Source organism: Oncorhynchus nerka, linkage group LG6 (genome assembly GCF_034236695.1).
Source record: "Oncorhynchus nerka isolate Pitt River linkage group LG6, Oner_Uvic_2.0, whole genome shotgun sequence".
Classification (NCBI taxonomy): Eukaryota; Metazoa; Chordata; class Actinopteri; order Salmoniformes; family Salmonidae; genus Oncorhynchus; species Oncorhynchus nerka.
This window is the reverse complement of record NC_088401.1, coordinates 52,660,747-52,680,525: the sequence shown is the minus strand read 5'-3', so window position 1 is coordinate 52,680,525 and position 19,779 is coordinate 52,660,747. Positions and strand designations below refer to the sequence as shown.

At 41.5% G+C, this 19,779-nt stretch overlaps 1 protein-coding gene and 1 non-coding gene across 3 annotated transcripts in view; both read right to left on the bottom strand.

The window, feature by feature from the left end:
- Positions 1 to 12,497, bottom strand: part of cstf2 (cleavage stimulation factor, 3' pre-RNA, subunit 2) — a 30,635-nt gene extending 18,138 nt beyond the window's left edge. Inside the window, exons 1-7 of one of the 2 annotated variants that reach the window (XM_029661924.2) lie at positions 12,294 to 12,497; positions 11,732 to 11,810; positions 11,411 to 11,580; positions 1,427 to 1,563; positions 1,170 to 1,289; positions 832 to 954; positions 115 to 214 (exon numbers count right to left, since the gene is read on the bottom strand). In XM_029661924.2, coding sequence (XP_029517784.2) covers positions 115 to 214; positions 832 to 954; positions 1,170 to 1,289; positions 1,427 to 1,563; positions 11,411 to 11,580; positions 11,732 to 11,810; positions 12,294 to 12,372 — 808 coding nt within the window. In that variant the 5' untranslated portion in view covers positions 12,373 to 12,497. Of the gene's footprint in view, positions 1 to 114; positions 215 to 831; positions 955 to 1,169; positions 1,290 to 1,426; positions 1,564 to 2,225; positions 2,282 to 11,410; positions 11,581 to 11,731; positions 11,811 to 12,293 lie in introns of those variants that run through there. The other variant, XM_065019663.1, reaches the window with a different exon arrangement.
- Positions 12,498 to 17,856: 5,359 nt separating this feature from the next.
- On the bottom strand, positions 17,857 to 17,929 carry trnav-uac (transfer RNA valine (anticodon UAC)). The gene has a single exon. It is a non-coding gene; the product is annotated as a tRNA-Val (tRNA).
- Between the last annotated feature and the right edge of the window lie 1,850 nt (positions 17,930 to 19,779).

Sequence of the window (19,779 nt, the reverse complement as noted above, 5' to 3'; positions counted from 1 at the left end):
TTAGGACAAAAGCTATTTTAAGCTTAGGGGTTAGGTTTAAGAAAATGTATTTTAGGTCCCCAGGAGGATAGAACATAAACGTGTGTGTGTGAGAGATAAAGGGTCTCTCTTTACCTGGTGGTCCCACTAGTCCCTGCCCTGGCATGGGCCCAGGTCCTCCACCTATGGGAGGGGGCTGCATCATCTGGGGGGCTCCGTTCATGTGCATGCCCGGCTGACGACCACACACAACCAGACATTAGGACGGGGAACAGCACACATGAATCATGTAACAATTATTAAAATGTACAGTACCAGTCAAAAGTTGACACCTACTCATTCCAGAGTTACTTTATTTCTACTATTTTCTACATCGTTATTCTACAGTGAAGACATCAAAACTATGAAATAACACATATGGAATCAAGCAGTAACCCCCAAAAAAGTGTTTAACAAATCAAAATATATTTTATATTTGAGATTCTTCAAAGTAGCATTCCAGGTGAAGCTGATTGAGAGAATGCCAAGAGTGTGCAAAGTTGTCATCAAGGCAAAGGGTGACTACTTTGAAGAATCTAAAATACATTTTGACTTGTTTAACACATGATTCCATGTGTTATTTCATAGTTTTGATGTCCTCACTATTATTCCAGAAAATAGTCTAAATAAAGAAAGACTCTGGAATGAGTAGGTGTCCAAACTTTTGACTGGTCCTAGATTTAGCATTAGAGATTGTGTAGGTTGATCTCAGATGTAGGAAACTGACAGATGGTCTTCAGTTGACCTAAATCCTAATAAATTGAATGATTAGCTATTAAACAATTAGTTATGGGTCTGCCAAAGTGGATTCACCATTGGCTGTGACTGGGAGACAGGAGCATTGGGCGGTGGAATAGGCTGGTTGGCCACTGGCACTGGTCCAGCTTGACTGTTGGGAACCAATGGCTGCACTGGGTTTTGACGGTGAAGCATTTTCTACAGCAGAGGTCAAACGAGCAGAGGAACATCAAATTAAACGTTGACGATTCTCTTGACGACAACATGTGCAACAATATCTCTGAATAGGTTCATGCTCAAGGTCTATGAAGAATACAATCTTAACCATTACGCTCTAAAGTCAGTAAGACACCTAAACCCATATCACTGGAGTGCATTTGCACTGACCCAAGTTTCGAGTAACCAGGTCTCACCAAGGCGATCTCAGGGTCTACGATCCTCATGACCACCTGGGCCTGGAGCAGGGCAAAGGCCAGCTGGGGGTTCTGCAACAGCATGTTCCTGGCCTCCTGGGGACTGTTTTGCACACACAGCTGGAGGGGATAATTACACCACAATGGGAGTCCAATGAATTTGCCTTTGGATTATCCACAAATGATTATCTATGCATGGATGTGATGATATTCAATCTCAAAACAAGGAAACTGGGGTCTAAAGAGAGAAAACTCACCTTCATCTGTTTCATGAGCTCAAACATCTGCTCTGGGGGCAGACTGGCCACAGCTCTGCTTATAGACTCTGGAGCCTCATCTGGTATTATGTTGTCCCCGTAGGGAGACTCAATGATAGGGGCCCCTGTCCCCAAACCTAGGGGAGACAACAGGAGTTATGTCCGAAGAGTTATGCTGAAAGCTTCACACTACCAATTATTGAGAAGCAGCAAAACATGTCCCAACCCCTTTTCAGATGTTTGTTATGGTGAATAGTGCACTGCACACGTTCCATTGTGGTTAATCGTGCACTGCAGTGTAGCGGGCCAATAGACCTGCGGGTTCTGACAGAGATCATTACGGTGCGGTCTGCATTTTTTATGCTGCGGTTGTGAGTGGGCTGTCACAAAGACAGACACCTTTGGGATTAAAATATTTGTTGTCGTCCCGCAGATTATTTCAAAACTGACATCTATCTGCTTTGCATGCGCTAGCCTACCTATTGTATTAAAAGCACATCTGTCGCATTATTCACTCAGAATTCGCTGCTTCAAGTTAAGTAGCATATCTCCTAGAGGGGCGTGCTAGATCAAGTGCGCCTAGAATGTTTAGTCTCAATGAAATAGAGTAGACTGCCTATGCATGGACGGAGATTGACGTGGCATTAACTTTCCAAGGAAATTAAATATGATTTGACTATATTTTCCTACAGTAGCTGGGTTGCCCTCCAATTTGCGACAGATTATCATGAGAATATTTTAAAATCTGCATTAAACAATTTGCACGGTTTCCCACCAGAGATGTTTCCATCAAACATACCTTTTGCGGATAAAAAGACTGCGCATGATGACGTAGTGCACATAAAAACACTTTTGCTGTTAAAAAAACACACAAAAACAAGTTAAATGGGTTTCCATCGCATTTTCAAATGTTTTAATTAAACCTTCATTTAACTACGCAAGTCAGCTAAGAACAAATTCTTATTTACAATGGCCTACCCCAGCCGATACTGGGCAAATTGTACGCCGCCCTATGGGACTCCCAATCACGGCCGGATGTGATACAGTCTTGATACAAACCAGGGACTGTAGTGACACCTCTTGCACGGAGATGCAGTGCCTTGTGCAACTCGGGAACTCTGGTTGCCACAAAAACGGTTGCATTATACAGCGCATTCGGAAAGTATTCAGAACCCTTGACTTTTAGCACATTTTATGTTACCGCTTATTCTAAAATTGATTAAATAGTATCCCCCCCTCAATCTACTATTAAATCTATTAAAAAAACAAAACTGAAATGTCACATTTACACAAGTATTCAGACCCTTTACTCACTACTTTGTACAAGCACCTTTCGCAGTAATTACATCCGAGTCTTCTTGGGTAAGACGCTACAAGTTTGGCACACCTGTATTTGGGGAGTGTCTCGCAGGACAATCTCGGAACTCACGACACGTGATGGCGCCAACAGAGGGGTCTGTCTGCCTCACTTCTCGTTCTTAGCAAACTTTGCAGTATTTTGTTGTTGTCTATTTCTTACATTGATAGCCCAGAAAATGTTGTGTTATGCAATATTTATTCCCGGCTGTATGTAATATCAGAGCGGCGGTAACTCACCAACACTAACAGTATTGCGACTTTCCCGAAGCGGATAATTTGTTTGCGCCATCCAGGGCAATTTAACTGATTCTAGAGGCCAACACAAAACAACACTGGTGGAGAAGAAGAATTCGGAGCGGTCTTCTAGTCAGACTTAGGAGGAGCGCACACCACCCACCGCATCCGAGTATATTACTCGCCAATGTTCAGTCCATGGGAAACAAAGTTGACGAGATCAGGCAACGGTTTCTTTCCAGAGAGACATCAGGGATTGTAACATAGTCCATTTCACGGAAACATGGCCCTCTCTGGATATTCTGTCGGAGTCAGTCTAGCCATCTGGATTCTCAGTTCAACGCGCCTCCAGGAAGAAGGGTGGGGTGTATGTTTTATGATTAACAACTCATGGTGTAATTGTAATAACATACAGGAACTCAATTCCTTTTGTTCACCCGACCAAGAATACCTCAATCAAATGCCGATCGAATTCTCTTCGGTTATTGTCACAGCCGTGTATATCCCCCCTCAAGCTGATACCATGAGGGCCCTCAAACTTCACTGGACTTTATGCAAATCATAAATACTGAGGCTGCATTTATTGTAGCTGGGGATTTTAAAGAAAATTAGGAAAAGGCTACCTAAATTCTATCAGCATATCGACTGTAGTATTCACGCTGGAAAAAGACCTCGACCATTGCTTCTCCAACTTCCGGGATGCATACAAGGCCCTCCCCCGCCCTGCTTTTGGCAAATCTGACCATGACTCCATTTTGGTCCTCCCTTCCTATAGGCAGAAACTCAAACAGGATGTACCCATGCTAAAGACTATTCAACGCTGGTCTGACCAATCGAAATCCACGCTTCAAGATTGTTTTGATCACGAGGACTGGGATATGTTCCAGGGTAGCTTCCGAGAATACACAGACAGTTACTGATTTCATCAAGAAGTGTATAGGGGATGTTGTACCCACTGTGACTATTAAAACCTACCCTAACCAGAAACCGTGGAGAGAAGGCAGCATTCGTGCAAAACTGAAAGTGCGAACCACCGCATATAACTACGGCAAGGTGACTGGGAATATAGCAGAACACAAATGTAGTAGTCATTCCCTCCGCAAGGCAATCAAACAAGCGAAATGACAGTATAGAGAAAGTGGAGTAGGAATTCAACGGCTTAGACACGAGACGTATGTGGCAGGGTCTACAAACAATCACGGACTACAAAAGGAAAACCAGCCACATTGTGGACACCGACGCCTTGCTTCCGGTCAAGATAAACACGTTCTTTGCCTACTTTGAGGATAACAGTGCCACCGACACGGCCAGCTACCAAGGACTGTGGGCTCTTCTCCGTAGCCGACGTGAGTAAGACATTTTAACCCATGCAAGGCTGCTGGCCCAGACTGCATCCCTAGCCGCATCCTCAGAACATGCGCAGAACAGCTGGATAATGTGATTATAGATATAGTCAATCTCTCCATATCCCAGTCTGCTGTCCCCACATGCTTCAAGATGGCCACCATTGCTTTCCTGGGTACAGGAACAAAGGTAACTGAACTAAATGACTATCGCCCCATAGCACTCAATTCTGTCACCATGAAGTGCTTTGTGAGGCTAGTTACGGATCATACCACCGCCACCTTACCTGTCACCCTAGACCCACTTCCATTTGCTTACCACCCCAAAAAGTCCACAGACGATGCAATCGCCATCACACTGCCCTATCCCATCTAGACAAGAGGAATACCCATGTAAGAATGCTGTTCATTGATTACAGCTCAGCATTCAACACCATAGTACCCTCCAAGCTCATCATTAAGCTCAAGGCCCTGAGTCTTAACCTCACCCTGTGCAATTGGGTCCTGGACTTCCTGACAGGCCACCCCTAGGTGGTGATGGTAGGAAACAACACCTACACTTCGCTGATACTCAACACTGGGGCCCCCACAAGGGTGCGTGCTAAGACCCCTCCTGTACTCCCTGTTCACCCATGACTGCGTGGCCATGCACGCCTCCAAGTCAATCATCAAGTTTGTAGACGACAACAGTAGTAGGCTTGGTTACCAACAATGACGAGACAGCCTACAGGGACGAGGCGAGAGTCTCTGGGAGTGTGGTGTCAGGAAAATAACCTCTCAACGTCAACAAAACAAAGGAGATGATTGTGACCGTCAGGAAACAGCAGAGGGAGCACCCCCTATCCACATCGACAGGACTGCAGCGGAGAAGGTGGAAAGCTTCAAGTTCCTCAGTGTACACATCACTGACGATCTGAAATGATCCACCCACACAGACAGCGCAACAGCACCTCTTCAACCTCAGGAGGCAGAAGAAATTTGGCTTGTCACATAAAACTTCTACAGATGCACAATTTAGAGAATCCTGTCGGGCTGTATCGCCGCCTGGTATGGCAACTGCACCACCCACTACGGCAGGGCCCTCCAGAGGGTGGTGCGGCCTGCAAAACACATCACCTGGGGCAAACTACATGCCCCCCAGGACACCTACAGCACCCAATGTCACAGGAAGGCCAAAAAGCTCATCAAGGACAACAACCACCCAAGCCACAGCCTGTTCACCCCGCTGTCATCAGAAGGCGAGTACAGGTGCATCAAAGCTGGGACCGAGAGGCACTAGCAGAGCGGCTGCTGCCTACATACAGACTTGAAATCATTGGCCACTTTAAGAAATGTAACACTAGTCACTTTAATAATATTCACATACAGTTGAAGTCAGAAGTTACATACACTTAGGTTGGAGTCATTAAAACTCATTTTTCAACCACTCCACAAATGTATTGTTAAACTATAGTTTTGGCAAGTTGATTAGGACATACTTCGTGCATGACACAAGTAACTTTTCCAACAATTGTTTACAGACAGATTATTTCACTGTATCACAGTGGGTCAGAAGTTTACATACACTAAGTTGACTGTGCCTTTAAACAGCTTGGAAAATTCCAGAAAATTATGTCATGGCTTTAGAAGCTTCTGATAGGCTAATTGACATAATATGAGTCAATTGGAGGTGTACCTGTGGATGTATTTCAAGGCCTACCTTCAAACTCAGTGCCTCTTTGCATGACATCATGGGAAAAATCAAAAGAAATCAGCCAAGAACTCAGGAAAAAATTGTAGACATCCACAAGTCTGGTTCATCCTTGGGAGCAATTTCCAAACGCCTGAAGGTACAACATTCATCTGTACAAACAATAGTACGCAAGTATGAACACCATGGGACCACGCAGCCATAATACTGCTCAGGAAGGAGACTCGTTCTGTCTCCTAGAGATGAACGTACTTTGGTGCGAAAAGTGCAACTCAATCCCAAAACAACAGCAAAGGACCTTGTGAAGATGCTGGAGGAAACAGGTACAAAAGTATCTATATCCACAGTAAAATGAAGAGGGACTGGTGCACTTCACAAAATAGATGGCATCATGAGGTAGGAAAATAATGTGGATATATTGAAGCAACATTTCAAGACATCAGTCAGGACGTTAAAGCTCAGGTCGCAAATGGGTCTTCCAAATCGACAATGACCCAAAGCATACTTACAAAGTTGTGGGAAAATGGCTTTAGGACAACAAAGTCTAGGTATTGGAGTGGCCATCACAAAGCTCTGACCTCAATCCTATAGAACATTTGTGGGCAGAACTGAAAAAGCGTGTGCGGGCAAGGATGCCTACAAACCTGACTCCGTTACATCAGCTCTGTCAGGAGGAATGGGCCAAAATTCACCCAACTTATTGTGGGAAGCTTGTGAAAGGCTACCCAAAACGTTTGACCCAAGTTAAACAATTTAAAGGCAATTTCACAAAATACTAATTGAGTGCATGTAAACTTCTGACCACTGGGAATGTGATGAAAGAAAGTCTACTATTATTCTGACATTTCACATTCTTAAAATAAAGTGGTGATTCTAACTGACCTAATACAGAATTTTTACTAGGATTAAATGTCAGGGATTGTGAAAAACTGAGTTTAAATATATTTGGCTATGGTGTATGTAAACTTCCGACTTCAACTGTATCTTGCATTTCTCTTCTCATATGTATATCCTGTATTCTATACTATTTACTGTGTCTTAGTCTATGCTGCTCAGACATTGCTCATCCATATATTTATATATTCTTAATTCCATTACTTAGGTGTGTGCATTAGATATTTGTTGTGAAATTGTTAGATATTGCGGCACTGTCGGAACTAGAAGCACAAGCATTTCATCACTACACCCGCAATAACATCTCTAAACCCGTATGTGACCAATAAAATTGTATTTGATATCCTTCAACCTCATGGCTTGGTTTTGCTCTGACATGCACGGTCAACTGTGGGACCTTATATAGACAGATGTGTGCCTTTCCAAATCATGTCTAATTAATTGAATTTACCACATGTGGACTCCAAGCAAGTTGTAGAAACATCAAGGATGATCAATGGAAACAGGATGCACCGGAGCTCAATTTCAAAGTCTCATAGCAAAGTGTCTGAATACTTACAGTACCAGTCAAAAGTTTGGACACACTCATTCAAGGGTTTCTTTATTTTTTACTATTTTCTACATTGTAGAAACTATGAAATAACATATGGTATCATGTAACCAAAGGGTGGCTACTTCTCAAATATAATATAAGAAACTTAAATATAATTTGTTTAACACTTTTTTGGTTACTACATGATTCCATGTTATTGCATGTTATTGCACAGTTTCTGTCTTCACAAATACTCTACAATGTAGAAAATAGTAAAAAGAAAAGAATCCCTTGAATGACTAGTGGTACTGTACATTTAATAATTGTTACATGATGCATGTGTGCTGTTCCCTGTCCTAATGTCTGGTTGTGTGTGTGTGGTCGTCAGTGGGGCATGCACATGAACGGAGCCCCCCAGATGATGCAGCCCCCGCCCATATGTGGAGGACCTGGGCCCATGCCAGGGACCGTTGGGACCACCAGGTAAAGAGAAGCTCATTCTCTCTCTCTCGCACACACATACACGTTATGTTCTAGCCTCGCGGGGACCTAAAATTTATTTTCATAAACCTAACCCCTCAGCTTAAAATAGCCTTTGTCCTAAAGAGGATGTGGGAAATGTCCCACGAGGGAGAATTTTCCTTGTTTTACTATCCTTGTGGGAACTTTAAAGAAAAACCCTTGGATGAGTTGGTGTCCAAACTTTTGACTGGTACTGTAAAATAAGCTGTTTATTTGTAATATATATTTTCAAAAATGTCTAAAAACCTGTTTTCACTGTCATTATGGGGTATTGTGTGTAGATTGATGAGGGAAATATGTAATTTAATCCATTTTAGAATTTGGCTGTAAAGTAACAAAATGTAGAAAAGGGTCAAGGGATCTGAATTCTTTCTGAATGCACGGTATATCAAATGTGCCCACTAGTCTTGGCACATGCGCTCTAGCCAACAGTGTGGGTAGGCTACCTACATATTATGGATAAGAGTGATATTATTTATATTTATCAAACGGCAGCCAAGCATTGATGATCATGTCACCAAAACAAGACCCTCGATATTTATTGGAAAGCAACATCAAGTTCGTCACCATGCACTTACTCGCCTGTGAAGTTCATCATAACTTATTTAATCTGTAGCCTAATAACGTGCATGCTTTCCAGTCGTAGTGGGAGGACCACACAACATATCATCACGTGACTCCAAGTTTACTTCGATATGTTATTCCACCGCCATTTCTCACATAATTTGGGTCTCCCGAGCGGTGCAGCGGTCTAAGGCACTGCATCTCAGTAAAAGAGGTGACACTACAGTCCCCGGTCCGTATCAAGGCTGTATCACATCTGGTCGTGATTGGGAGTCCCATAGGGCGGCGCATAATTGGCACAGCATCGTCCGGAGTAGGCCATCATTGTAAATAAGAATTTGTTCTTAACCGACTTGCCTAGTTAAATAAATAAAAAATATAATAATAATAACTCATTTTACAGACACAAAAAGATCCCACCATGTGGAACCAACAAATTGTCTGTCGGCATTTATAAAATTGTAATTGTTCATCAGCCCGGTCGTAATTCATCCGCATGAAAATGGTTGGATGGAAACGTGGTTAGTGTCTGTAAATAAATATTGATGAATGGAAATAAGTGGAGGGCACTCAACCAACGTGAGTTGAAGTGCAATCAAATAATTTGAGAACCAGTGAAAAGGCGCCTTTTCATTTTAAATAAATATCGATGACTCATTTGTCTCTGCCTCCAGATCGTCCTGCTAATAGGCTATATCCTATATGCAAAACGTCTGCTCTCATCATTCTTGCTGACCTATTCATGGTCCAAACACACAAACAGTCGTGAAGAGGACACGACAGTACCGCTTACCCCTCAGGAGGCTGAAAAGATGTGTCATGGGCCCTCAGATTCTCAAAAAGTTCTCCAGCCGCACCAATGAAAGCATCTTTACTGGATGCATTACCGCTTGCTATGGCAACTGCTTGATATCCGACCGCAAGGCTCTACAGAGGGTAGCACGTACAACCCAGTACATCACTGAGTCCCGTGCTCCGTGCCATCCTGGTATCGAGGCGGTGTCAGAAGATGGCCCTAAAAATGTTCTAACAGCCACTGAAGTCAGACTGTTCTCTCTGCTACCGAATGGTAAGCAGTACCGGAGTGTCAAGTCTGGGACCAAAAGGCTCCTGTTCAGCTTCTGCCCAAAGCCATACGATTGCTGAACAGTCACTCAAGTGGCTGGACCATTCGCATTGACCCCTTTTTATTTTAGCACTGACTCTCTTGCCCTGACTCTATGCACACTCACTGGACTCTACCCACACACACTGCTACTCTGTTTATTATATATCCTGATTGCCTAGTCACTTTTACCCCTACCTACATGTACATATTACCCCTGCACATTGACTCGGTACTTGTATATAGCCTCACTGTTGTTATATTGTGTTACTCTTTCCTTTTTTATTTTGTGAATTACTTATTGGTACTCTTGGGAAAGGGCTCGTTAGTAAGCATTTCACGATAATAGCCTTATATATAAAAAAAAAAGTATCATGCAATGTAGGCTTGCATTGAACACCACAGTCTACTGTAGGCTACATCATAGAAATCAAAAGCTATTTCCATGTCAAAATGTTATGGGATTTTTGCCATTGGTTTTGTTGGTAGGCCTACACTATGCTCAAATAGTCTATTGGCAACTGTCTAAAACTGTAAGGGTACATCCTCAGTGTAGTTGCACAAAGCTTCTGCTCACAAGACCTAAAATTTGCACAGTGTCCCAATTATTTTAGGTAACATTGCGTATGGCGAAGCTACAGACAATGAACACAATTGCATTTTACTGAAGGGCAATTTGAATGCACAGAGATACCGTGAAAAGTTGAGGCTCATTGTCGTGCCATTCATCTGCCGCCATCACCTCATGTTTCAGCATAAAAATGCACGGCCCCATGTTGCATGGATCTGTACACAATTCCTGGAATCTGAAAATGTCAGTTCTTCCATGGCCTGCATATTCACCAGCCATAACACATTGAGCATGTTTGGGATGCTCTGGATTGACATCGTGTTCCAGTTCCTGTCAATATCCATTAACTTCCGAAAGCCATTGAAAAGGAGTGGGACAACATTCCACAATCAACAGCCTGATCAACTCTATGCGAAGGAGATGTGTCGCACTGCATGGGGCAAATGGTTCTGATCCACGCCCTTAATTTTTTTTTTTTAGGTACCTGTGACCAACAGATGCATCTGTATTCCCAGCCATGTGAAATCCATAGATTATGGCCTTAGTTATTTAAATTGACTGATTTCCTTTTATGATCTGTAAAACCCGGTAAAATCTTTGAAAATGTTGCATGTGGCGTTTATATTTTTGTTCCAATATAGTTCAATTAAAATGGTGTAATACTTTGGAAGAAGAACTATTTCCCTAAGAATCCTGTTTACATGGACACCTAATGGCCATCTGATAAATGCAGAACATCGCCAATCAAAATACATTTCCTATGACAGCAACCATGTTATTTTTCAGAAGCATATTTTATTCTGAGTTCAGGTATATAAAGTCTGTATGCTAGAACTACTTCTAAGAAGCATACATTCAGTTGTTCCGAACTCACTTAACTCTAGATAGAGGGTGGCTCGCTCAGCTGGTGCTAGCACATGCGTAACACCAATTAAGGTGTTTACATGTTCTAATCATTCAAAAGATGGCTCAAAAAACAGGGTTTAAGATAAACAGACCAAGGTGTTTACATGACTATTCCATAATCAGGTTAATATTGAATTATTACTGTGTATGTAAACCTAATCCATGTAGTTAATAGTGCATTGCAGTAGATACTTTCCATTGTGGATAATACTGCAGTGCATTACTTTCAATTGTGGTTAATAGTGCACTGCAGTGCATACTTACTCTTGAGCTCTTCTTTATTCTTCTCACTAGCAGCATTGTCGACACGGAGAGCTCGGCCACTGAACTCTCTTCCGTTCAGGTTCCGCATGGCACTGAGGGCGGTCTCCTGGTCTTGATACTCACAGAAGCCATATCCTTTTGGCTTGCCTGTCTCCCTATCATACACTAACCTGAAAAATAGTGTAGGGTTACAAAACCATTTTCAAAAGGTGACCAAAAAGCCATAATAGCGTGTAATTACTTGAAGAATAGCCTAGTGCACAGCAGCAATTGTTTTGGGCAGATGAAACGGTGAACGTTGCCTTAAGACTGTTTACGTACCTAAAGCTGACAACAAGCCCGACTTCTGAAAAAATGTCTTTCAGTTGCTCCTCTGTGGCCTCATATGGAATGTTTCCCACTGTTAAATTGAGTTAAGAGTTCAAGACAGCAACTCGACTGAGTTGCGGAAAAACTTACAGAATACAATAACCCTAAACAACTAACATGCAAAAAGACATGAGCGGCAGAGTTCTTAGTTAACGTTACTGTTGTCTATGGCTGAACCATCTGTTGCTAGTAGCAATGTGTGATGGTAATTCAGACACCATTAGCAAACTAACTAGTTAACTATAAAACTTGTTAACACAGGTATACACTTCGCTAACTTGCCACATACGTCTGTGATACAGACAAGAGGAATACCTTGGCTAACTAACGTGAGGCACACTTGCTAGCTATACAAATGCGTTTGATACTAATCCTGCACACATTAGTTAGTTAGCTACCTGCTGATGTGCTATGTCTAGCGCGGTTTGTAAGCTATCCAGCTCGCTAGCTGTGAGTACAAACGTATTGTCCGACATAGACTTTTGAATCAGTATTCCCCCATCAATAAATTTACCAAAGACAGAGCGCAATGAACGGTCAACAGCGGGATCTCTACCAGCGGCAGCAACAACAGCAGCTGCTAAATTCGCCATTTTAGGGAATAACAAGTGTAACAACAGGAAATGCTAAACTGTAAAGTGTAACACCATCCGGTTTACGAGGGGGGCTCGTTCAGTGTTTCAATGCATCAGCGTTTCATCACATATGATACATTAGGTTGCATATTGACCAGATACTCTAATGGCCGTTCTAACAATGAAAATAAATCATCAAAGGAGGAGGCAAGATCAGGTGGGACCATTCGCGCCAATGAGAGGGCGGCAGATAAGCGTGTGAACAACAGACACAACGGTTTCCATTAGTTACCACAGCCACCAAGTCAAAATTTGCTATATCGTAACAATTAGCTTTTTGGTCTTCATGTAAGAATATGGTTATGCATAAGGCTACGGTTAGGTTTAAAATCACATTTTAAGAAGATAAAGTGTAAAAATGGGTGAGGTGTAATACTTTGTGGCTGTGGTAACTAATAACGACCAGACTACTCCGGTATTGTGTTTGGATGTTACGTGTCCTACTTATATCAGTACACTCGTAACAACCTACTACTTGTTACGAAACTTATATTTGATCAAGTAAGCCACACGTAGTAAATAAGCCATTCAATGTTTTGTTAGCAAAATTCGACACTCTGCCATTGGCCTCCATGCAAAAACTCCTGGCTTGAGCGAAAAAAAACAACTAAAAACGCCACCCTCTGGAGAAGACAGTATTTGGGCCCATATATCCCTCTCGCCTTCGCCTCTTCCTCTCTGGTTTCATACTAAACGATCATTCATTCCTTCCTCCTTGAAGTGAGGAGTCATTGATTCAATTAATGAAAGTACCTACATGTTTCCGGTGCTGTCCACTGAAAATGTACAATTTCAATCAAATAACAGCACTACTATTCATATATTTGCATACATAACGTTAACATTTGGCGGGAAAAACACACCAATTTCTTTGTCCAATAGGGGGCATCGTTTCTTGCAGCAGGTAACATGCATATGCGCCTTGACTAACGTTTTAGTTCAGGAACCTCTGGGTGCCAACTTCATAAACGCTTTTATATAGCTTGCTAAACAAATGGGTCAAGTCAAGTGTGCGAACACAGAACATATACATTTAATTATTTGGTAAGTAGCTAATGTGAAAGCTGAGATGAATGAATGATAAATGAGTGATAAGTGTAGTCAAGTTAACTTCCTTGACTACAACGCGCTTGAATTGATAGCTTGCAATAAGCTAGCAACATGTATCTATCCGAATTTGGCGAACAAGCTAGCTAGATTAGTTTACCTAACTAGCAAGATTGAATTATTAGACAGTTCCTCCATGTGGACCAAGATAACTAGCTAGTATGCAAGTCTAAGATTATCATAGATGTCAGTGCTGTTATCAGACACAGTCAAATATTTTCTTAGCAGTTAGGTAACGTTAGCTAGTTTAAGTCATTGTGTTTCATTTTCAAAACGGGCAAACATGTCAATTTAGGTTGAGTTTAGTTTATGAATAGAAGGCTTTTTAAAATGATGTCCTCATAGTGTCTATTTATTGCCCATAGTGTGTATTTATTTAGGAAAAGCCACCATTGTAAGTCAATTGATAATTGGTCATAACTATCTGCTGTATATGTTTATATGCAGAGTCACAATACCCAGCAGGATTTATCACATTGAACGATTTAATCTGAAATCAGTGTTTAGTCATGATTCTTCTAGAATACTCATTATGGAATCAAATGCATTATGAGAGAGTGGAGAAAGTATTTGAGAAAGTGATTAGGTCCAATCCCAAATGGACTCCATAACCTGCCTATGCCCTATGCACTTGTGGAGATCTGAGAGGATTTGACAGGTGTAAGCAATATGGTAATAGCGCCACTTTGCCCTTTGATATGCTAGGTGGAAGTTTTACCATGTTGCTTATATGAATCAATTGAAAAAGAAAAGGATAGCCTCACTCTAGGAGCTCAGATGCAATATTTGTATAACCAACGTTTATATGTCCATTTGGGATTGGGCCACAATGGCATGGGCATGGTGGCAGCACAGTTGGCAAGGATATCAGCCTGGATCAGCTAGAAGTGGTTTTTCAAATATCCAGTCACCACTGTCTGTTTTACAAGGCTAGCCTGAGAGAGTGCTGTATCCTTATTAACTCACCAATTATCTTGGAAGGCCTTGGGACCCTGTAAAGAACAGATTTAACAGTAGGGGGTGCTAACTAACAAGATAAAAAAAACAAACAGCTTGATCATTGGTCATTTATTTTAGTCCACAAGGATTCAATTATTGTAATTACTGGTACTTGTTACCTATTAGAAAAACAAGGACAATTACAACCACAATGTAAAGAAATTGCTTTGGATATATAGTTATTGTTGCTGAGACTTTTTAATTGGGTATTTTGTAGGGCTGGGAATTGCCAGGGACCTCACGATACGATTCAATACAGTGCATTTGGAAAGTATTCAGACCCCTTGACTTTTTCCACATTTTGTTACATTGCAGCATTATTCTTAAATGGATTAAATAACTAAAAAAACTCATCAATCTACACACAATACACCATAATCAAAAAGCGAAAACATGTTTTTAGACATTTTTGCAAATGTATTAAAAATTAAAAATATTGAAAAGTATTCCGACCCTTTGCAATGAGACTCAATATTGAACGGAGCAAAGTACAGAGAGATCCTTGATGAAAACCTGCTTCAAAGCTCTCAGGACCCCAGACTGGGGCGAAGGTTCACTTTCCAACAGGACAACAATCCTAAGCACATAGCCAAGACAACACAGGAGTGGCTTTGGGACAATCTCTGAATGTCCTTGAGTGGCCCAGCCAAAGTCCGGACTTGAACCCAATCGAACATCTCTGGAGAGACCTGAAAATGGCTGCAGCAACGCTCCCCATCCAACCTGAACGTTTCAGAGTATCTGCAGAGAAGAATGGGATAAAATCCCCAAATACAGCTGGGCCCAGCTTGTAGCGTCAATACCCAAGAAGACTCGAGGCTGTAATCGCTACCAAAGGTGCTTAAATTCTGTTTTCAATAGAAGTATGGCATAATTGGTATTATGAAGTCAAGTGTTGACCTTGTAATATTTTAAAACAAACTGATAGCCTACTCATGTTACATTCAGAAATATTTCACCTGCCTGGATATCATAGGTGTGAATTATCAGCTAAATTACTATGATTACCAATGTCATCATGAAACAAGAGTCTTCAGACGTCGGGGGTACGTCGGGGGGTACACCAAATAAAAATGTGATTCACATTTTTAAAAGGGGTTTAACTTTTTTCCCCCTTCACATTTTCAAACAGTCCGTTTATATTTTCCAATGGTGCTATACATTTGGGTGAGGTTTTTTTCTCGCCTGAGTAGCCTCGTTTCACTGCCAAAAATAAAATTAAACCATCTAGTGTTCAGCAAAATAACAACACAATGTCAAATACAGGTAGCCTAGTCAAATAATTAACATCCAATCGCATTAACCGTTACTCTCTTTCGTGAATTCCACTAACGGTCCGTATGTAGCCAAAGTAGCTGCTGCTCATGTTGGTATCTGTACTGATGGCGCAAAAGCCTTGACAGGGAGACATAGTGGAGTGGTAACGCACGTGCAAGCAGTTGTTCCCGATGCCACTTGGGTACACTGCAGCATCCACCGAGAGGCTTTTACTGCCAAGGGAATGCCTGACAGCTTGAAAGATGTTTTGGACACTACAGTGAAAATGGTTAACTTTGTTAAAGCAAGGCCCCTGAACTATTGTGTATTTTCTGGATTATGCAATGATATGGGCAGCGACCATGTAACACTTTTACAACATACAGAAGTGCCCTGGTTATCAAGGGGCAAAGTATTGACACGTTTTTTTAAATTGAGAGACGAGCTTAAAGTTTTCTTTACGCCCAACATTTTCACCTGACTGACTGCTCACACGACTGGCCTATCTGGGTGATGTTTTTTCTCGCCTGAATGATCTGAATCTAGGATTTCAGGGACTCTCCGCAAATATATTCAATGTGCGAGACCAAATTGAGGCTATGATTAAGAAGTTGGAGCTCTTCTCTGTCTGCATTAACATCATCATCATTGTATGATTTTTTGTGTGCAAATTAACTCAAGCTTACAGACAATGTCAAATGTGATACAGCGAAGCACCTGAGTGAGTTGGTTGCGCAATTACGCAGGTACTTTGCCGAAACGGATGACACATTATCATTATCCCTTTCATGCCCTGTCTCCAGTCCACTTACCGATATCATCGACATTGCAACAAGCGGTTCAGTGAATTTAAAAATAAAAATAAATCTTATTTTACCCCTTTTTCGTGGTATCCAATTGTTTTAGTAGCTACTATCTTGTCTCATCGCTACAACTCCCGTACGGGCTCTGGGAGAGACGAAGGTTGAAAGTCATGCGTCCTCCAATACACAACCCAACCAAGCCGTACTGCTTCTTAACACAGCACGCATCCAACCCGGAAGCCAGCCGCACCAATGTGTCGGAGGAAACACTGTGCACCTGGCAACCTTGGTTAGCGCGCACTGTGCCTGGCACAGGAGTCGCTGGTGCATGATGAGACAAGGATATTCCTACCAGCCAAACCCTCCCTAACCCGGACAACTGTGCGTCGCCCCACGGGCCTCCTGGTCTGTGGGGCCTGAACATTTAATTTAATCAGAAGCCACTGCCAGATTTCTGGATTGGGCTGTGCTCAGAGTATCCTGTCTTGGCAAATCACACTGTTAAGACACTGATGTCCTTTGCTACTACGTACCTATGTGAGAGTGGCTTCTCGGCCCTCACTAGCATGAAAGCTAAATACAGGCACAGACTGTGTGTGGAAAATTATTTAAGACAGATTCTCTCTCCAATACAACCCAACATTGCAGAGTTATGTGCATCCTTTCAAGCACACCCTTCTCATTAACCTGTGGTGAGTTATTCACAATTTTCGATGAACAAATAAGGTTTTATATGTAAGATGGTTAAATAAAGAGCAAAATGATTGATTATTATTATATTATTTGTGCCCTGGTCCTATAAGAGCTCTTTGTCACTTTCCATGAGCCGGGTTGTGACAAAAACTCGTACTCATTCTTATGTTTAATAGATGTATCCTATAGTGTGTGTGTGGCAGGCTTACAATGATGGCAAAAAAACAACATTTGAGTGCGTTGACCATGGTGTTAGAAGTGGTATGCAGCTGGAGGTTGAATGTTTGAAGGGGTACGGGAGTATAAAAAGTTTGGGAACCACTGGCACAATGCAGTTTACAATAGGCAGCTTGTTTGTTATTGAGATAATAAATAGGAGGTTTGGTACCATACTGGCATGCACTGTAGACCAGTGACCATTAAATCTGATTATCTGAGAACAAATGTTGTTCCTATATGTCTAAAAATGTCATTAGATAACAGATCTTAGATATTGATTCGTGATGTGTGTATGTGTGTATTAGCCTACATTTAGCTATCAGTATGGAGCGTTTAATGTTTTCCCTAGGTCAACAAAAAGTGGTGGTTCCACTGGGGCTCGAACCCAGGACCTTCTGCGTGTAAAGCAGACGTGATAACCACTACACTATGGAACCAGGTGCTAACGTTGGCCAAATACATTGTTCTTGTAGATGACGACGCCACGGTAGTTCTGAATGTTTTTCATTAATTAATATTGTTTGACCTATATTAGATGTATTTAACTGCTTGGAATATTATGAGATGATATCTTCATTTTTGAGACACGCATGGAATTGCAGTCTTGTTGGAATTGATTGGCTGTATAGGCCTATATTAATGCCGGGGAGTGCAGTCGTGTGTATAAGTGCATTTGCAATGGCAAGCTATTTGGTTTAGTGCTGAGTTGTGTCATGTTAGTATTATAGCTTTATGCTTTGATTCAGCACTAGCTGCGGCATTAAACCTGCGCCATAAATAGTCACCAAATACGAACTTGATCTAAAAATGTCAAAATGTACACGTTGCATGAACATTAAAATGCTGGCCTATAATAAACTATTTAATCCGTACCGGCACTGACATGCCTCTCGTTGAGTTGGATCCATAGGTTTTTAGCGCACAATGGTTGTGCAAAACCGAAACTTTTACCAGGCTCAACTGACATCATATTTCTTTCCCCTTGTGAAATGTCCGGAATGCATTGGTTATGACGGATTGTGTAATGGGTCTGTATACATAATTTGAGCCACATGGTTATTTATTTAAAGCGAATTGACCAATAATAACGGTTTTATAAATTGGAGAACATTTGAAAGGCTCTCCAGTCTCGACAGCACGTTCGTCGGACCAACTCATGCTGGTACAGTATGACAAACTGTTATCCATTTCCGTCGCCTGTTTTGTACAAATGAGGAAAGCAGGGCACCGTGAGACACACCCTCGTGACCACCACACAGGCTATTGACAGGGTTCTTGTTTATGGGGAGGTAAAACTGGTTGCCTACTGCCTACATTATACTTGACTAGCTTCTTGGATTTCCACTCTAGTCACCCGTATCGAGTGGATGGTTGAGGTCTATAATCTACCTGTGTGAAGCTAGCCACAATAAGGATTAGTCACAATAGTAGGTAAGGCGCCAATCGCAAGGCTGTACAGTGCGTATATGTTTGCCCAACATGGTCTCAGAACAGTTCGTATTATTCAGTAAAATCTGATACACCACATTTAGTACGATGGCATGTATTAATTTGTGGATGACCATCACCTATTTCGTAATATATGTTACGATTTACAATTCGTATTATATGTTACGAATTTACAAAACGTACAACATGTTACCAATTTGAAAAACATACAATATGTTACGAATTTGCTAACGTATGATATGTTACGAATTTTAGCTAGGTGGTTAGATTGCAAACATTAGCTAACTCGCCAATGTTAGCTAGGCTAGGGGTTAGGATTAAGTCTAGGAGTTATAGGTTAAATGGTTAAGGTTATGGTTAGCTAAAAGGGTCAAGGTTAGGGAAAGGGTTAGCTAACATGCTAAGTAGTTAAAAAAAATAGTAATAGTTGAAAAGTTGCTAATTGGCTAAAATGCTAAAGTTGTCTGTAATGAGATTTGAACTCGCAACCTTTAAGTTGCTAGAAGTTCGTGTTAACCACACTCCTTTCGTTTTTGCCTGAAATAACTATCTAATGTAACTACAAACGTAACATACACTAAATGGGAGTGTCCTCGGATTTATGTACAGAATAGGTTGCAGCACACCCAATGCAATTATACAGTTTAATAAATCCAATGTTTTTTCTGTTTTGTCAAATTAATACATTATTGTATTTATTTTTACCTTATATAACAACATACCTTGTTTAGCATTATCTAGTCCAAATATGGCCTTATTCCACTATTTGTATCCGTTTGGATGTTTCAACAGGGACCTTTATTTTGATGGCGAAATGCAAATCCTTATTGTGGCTAGC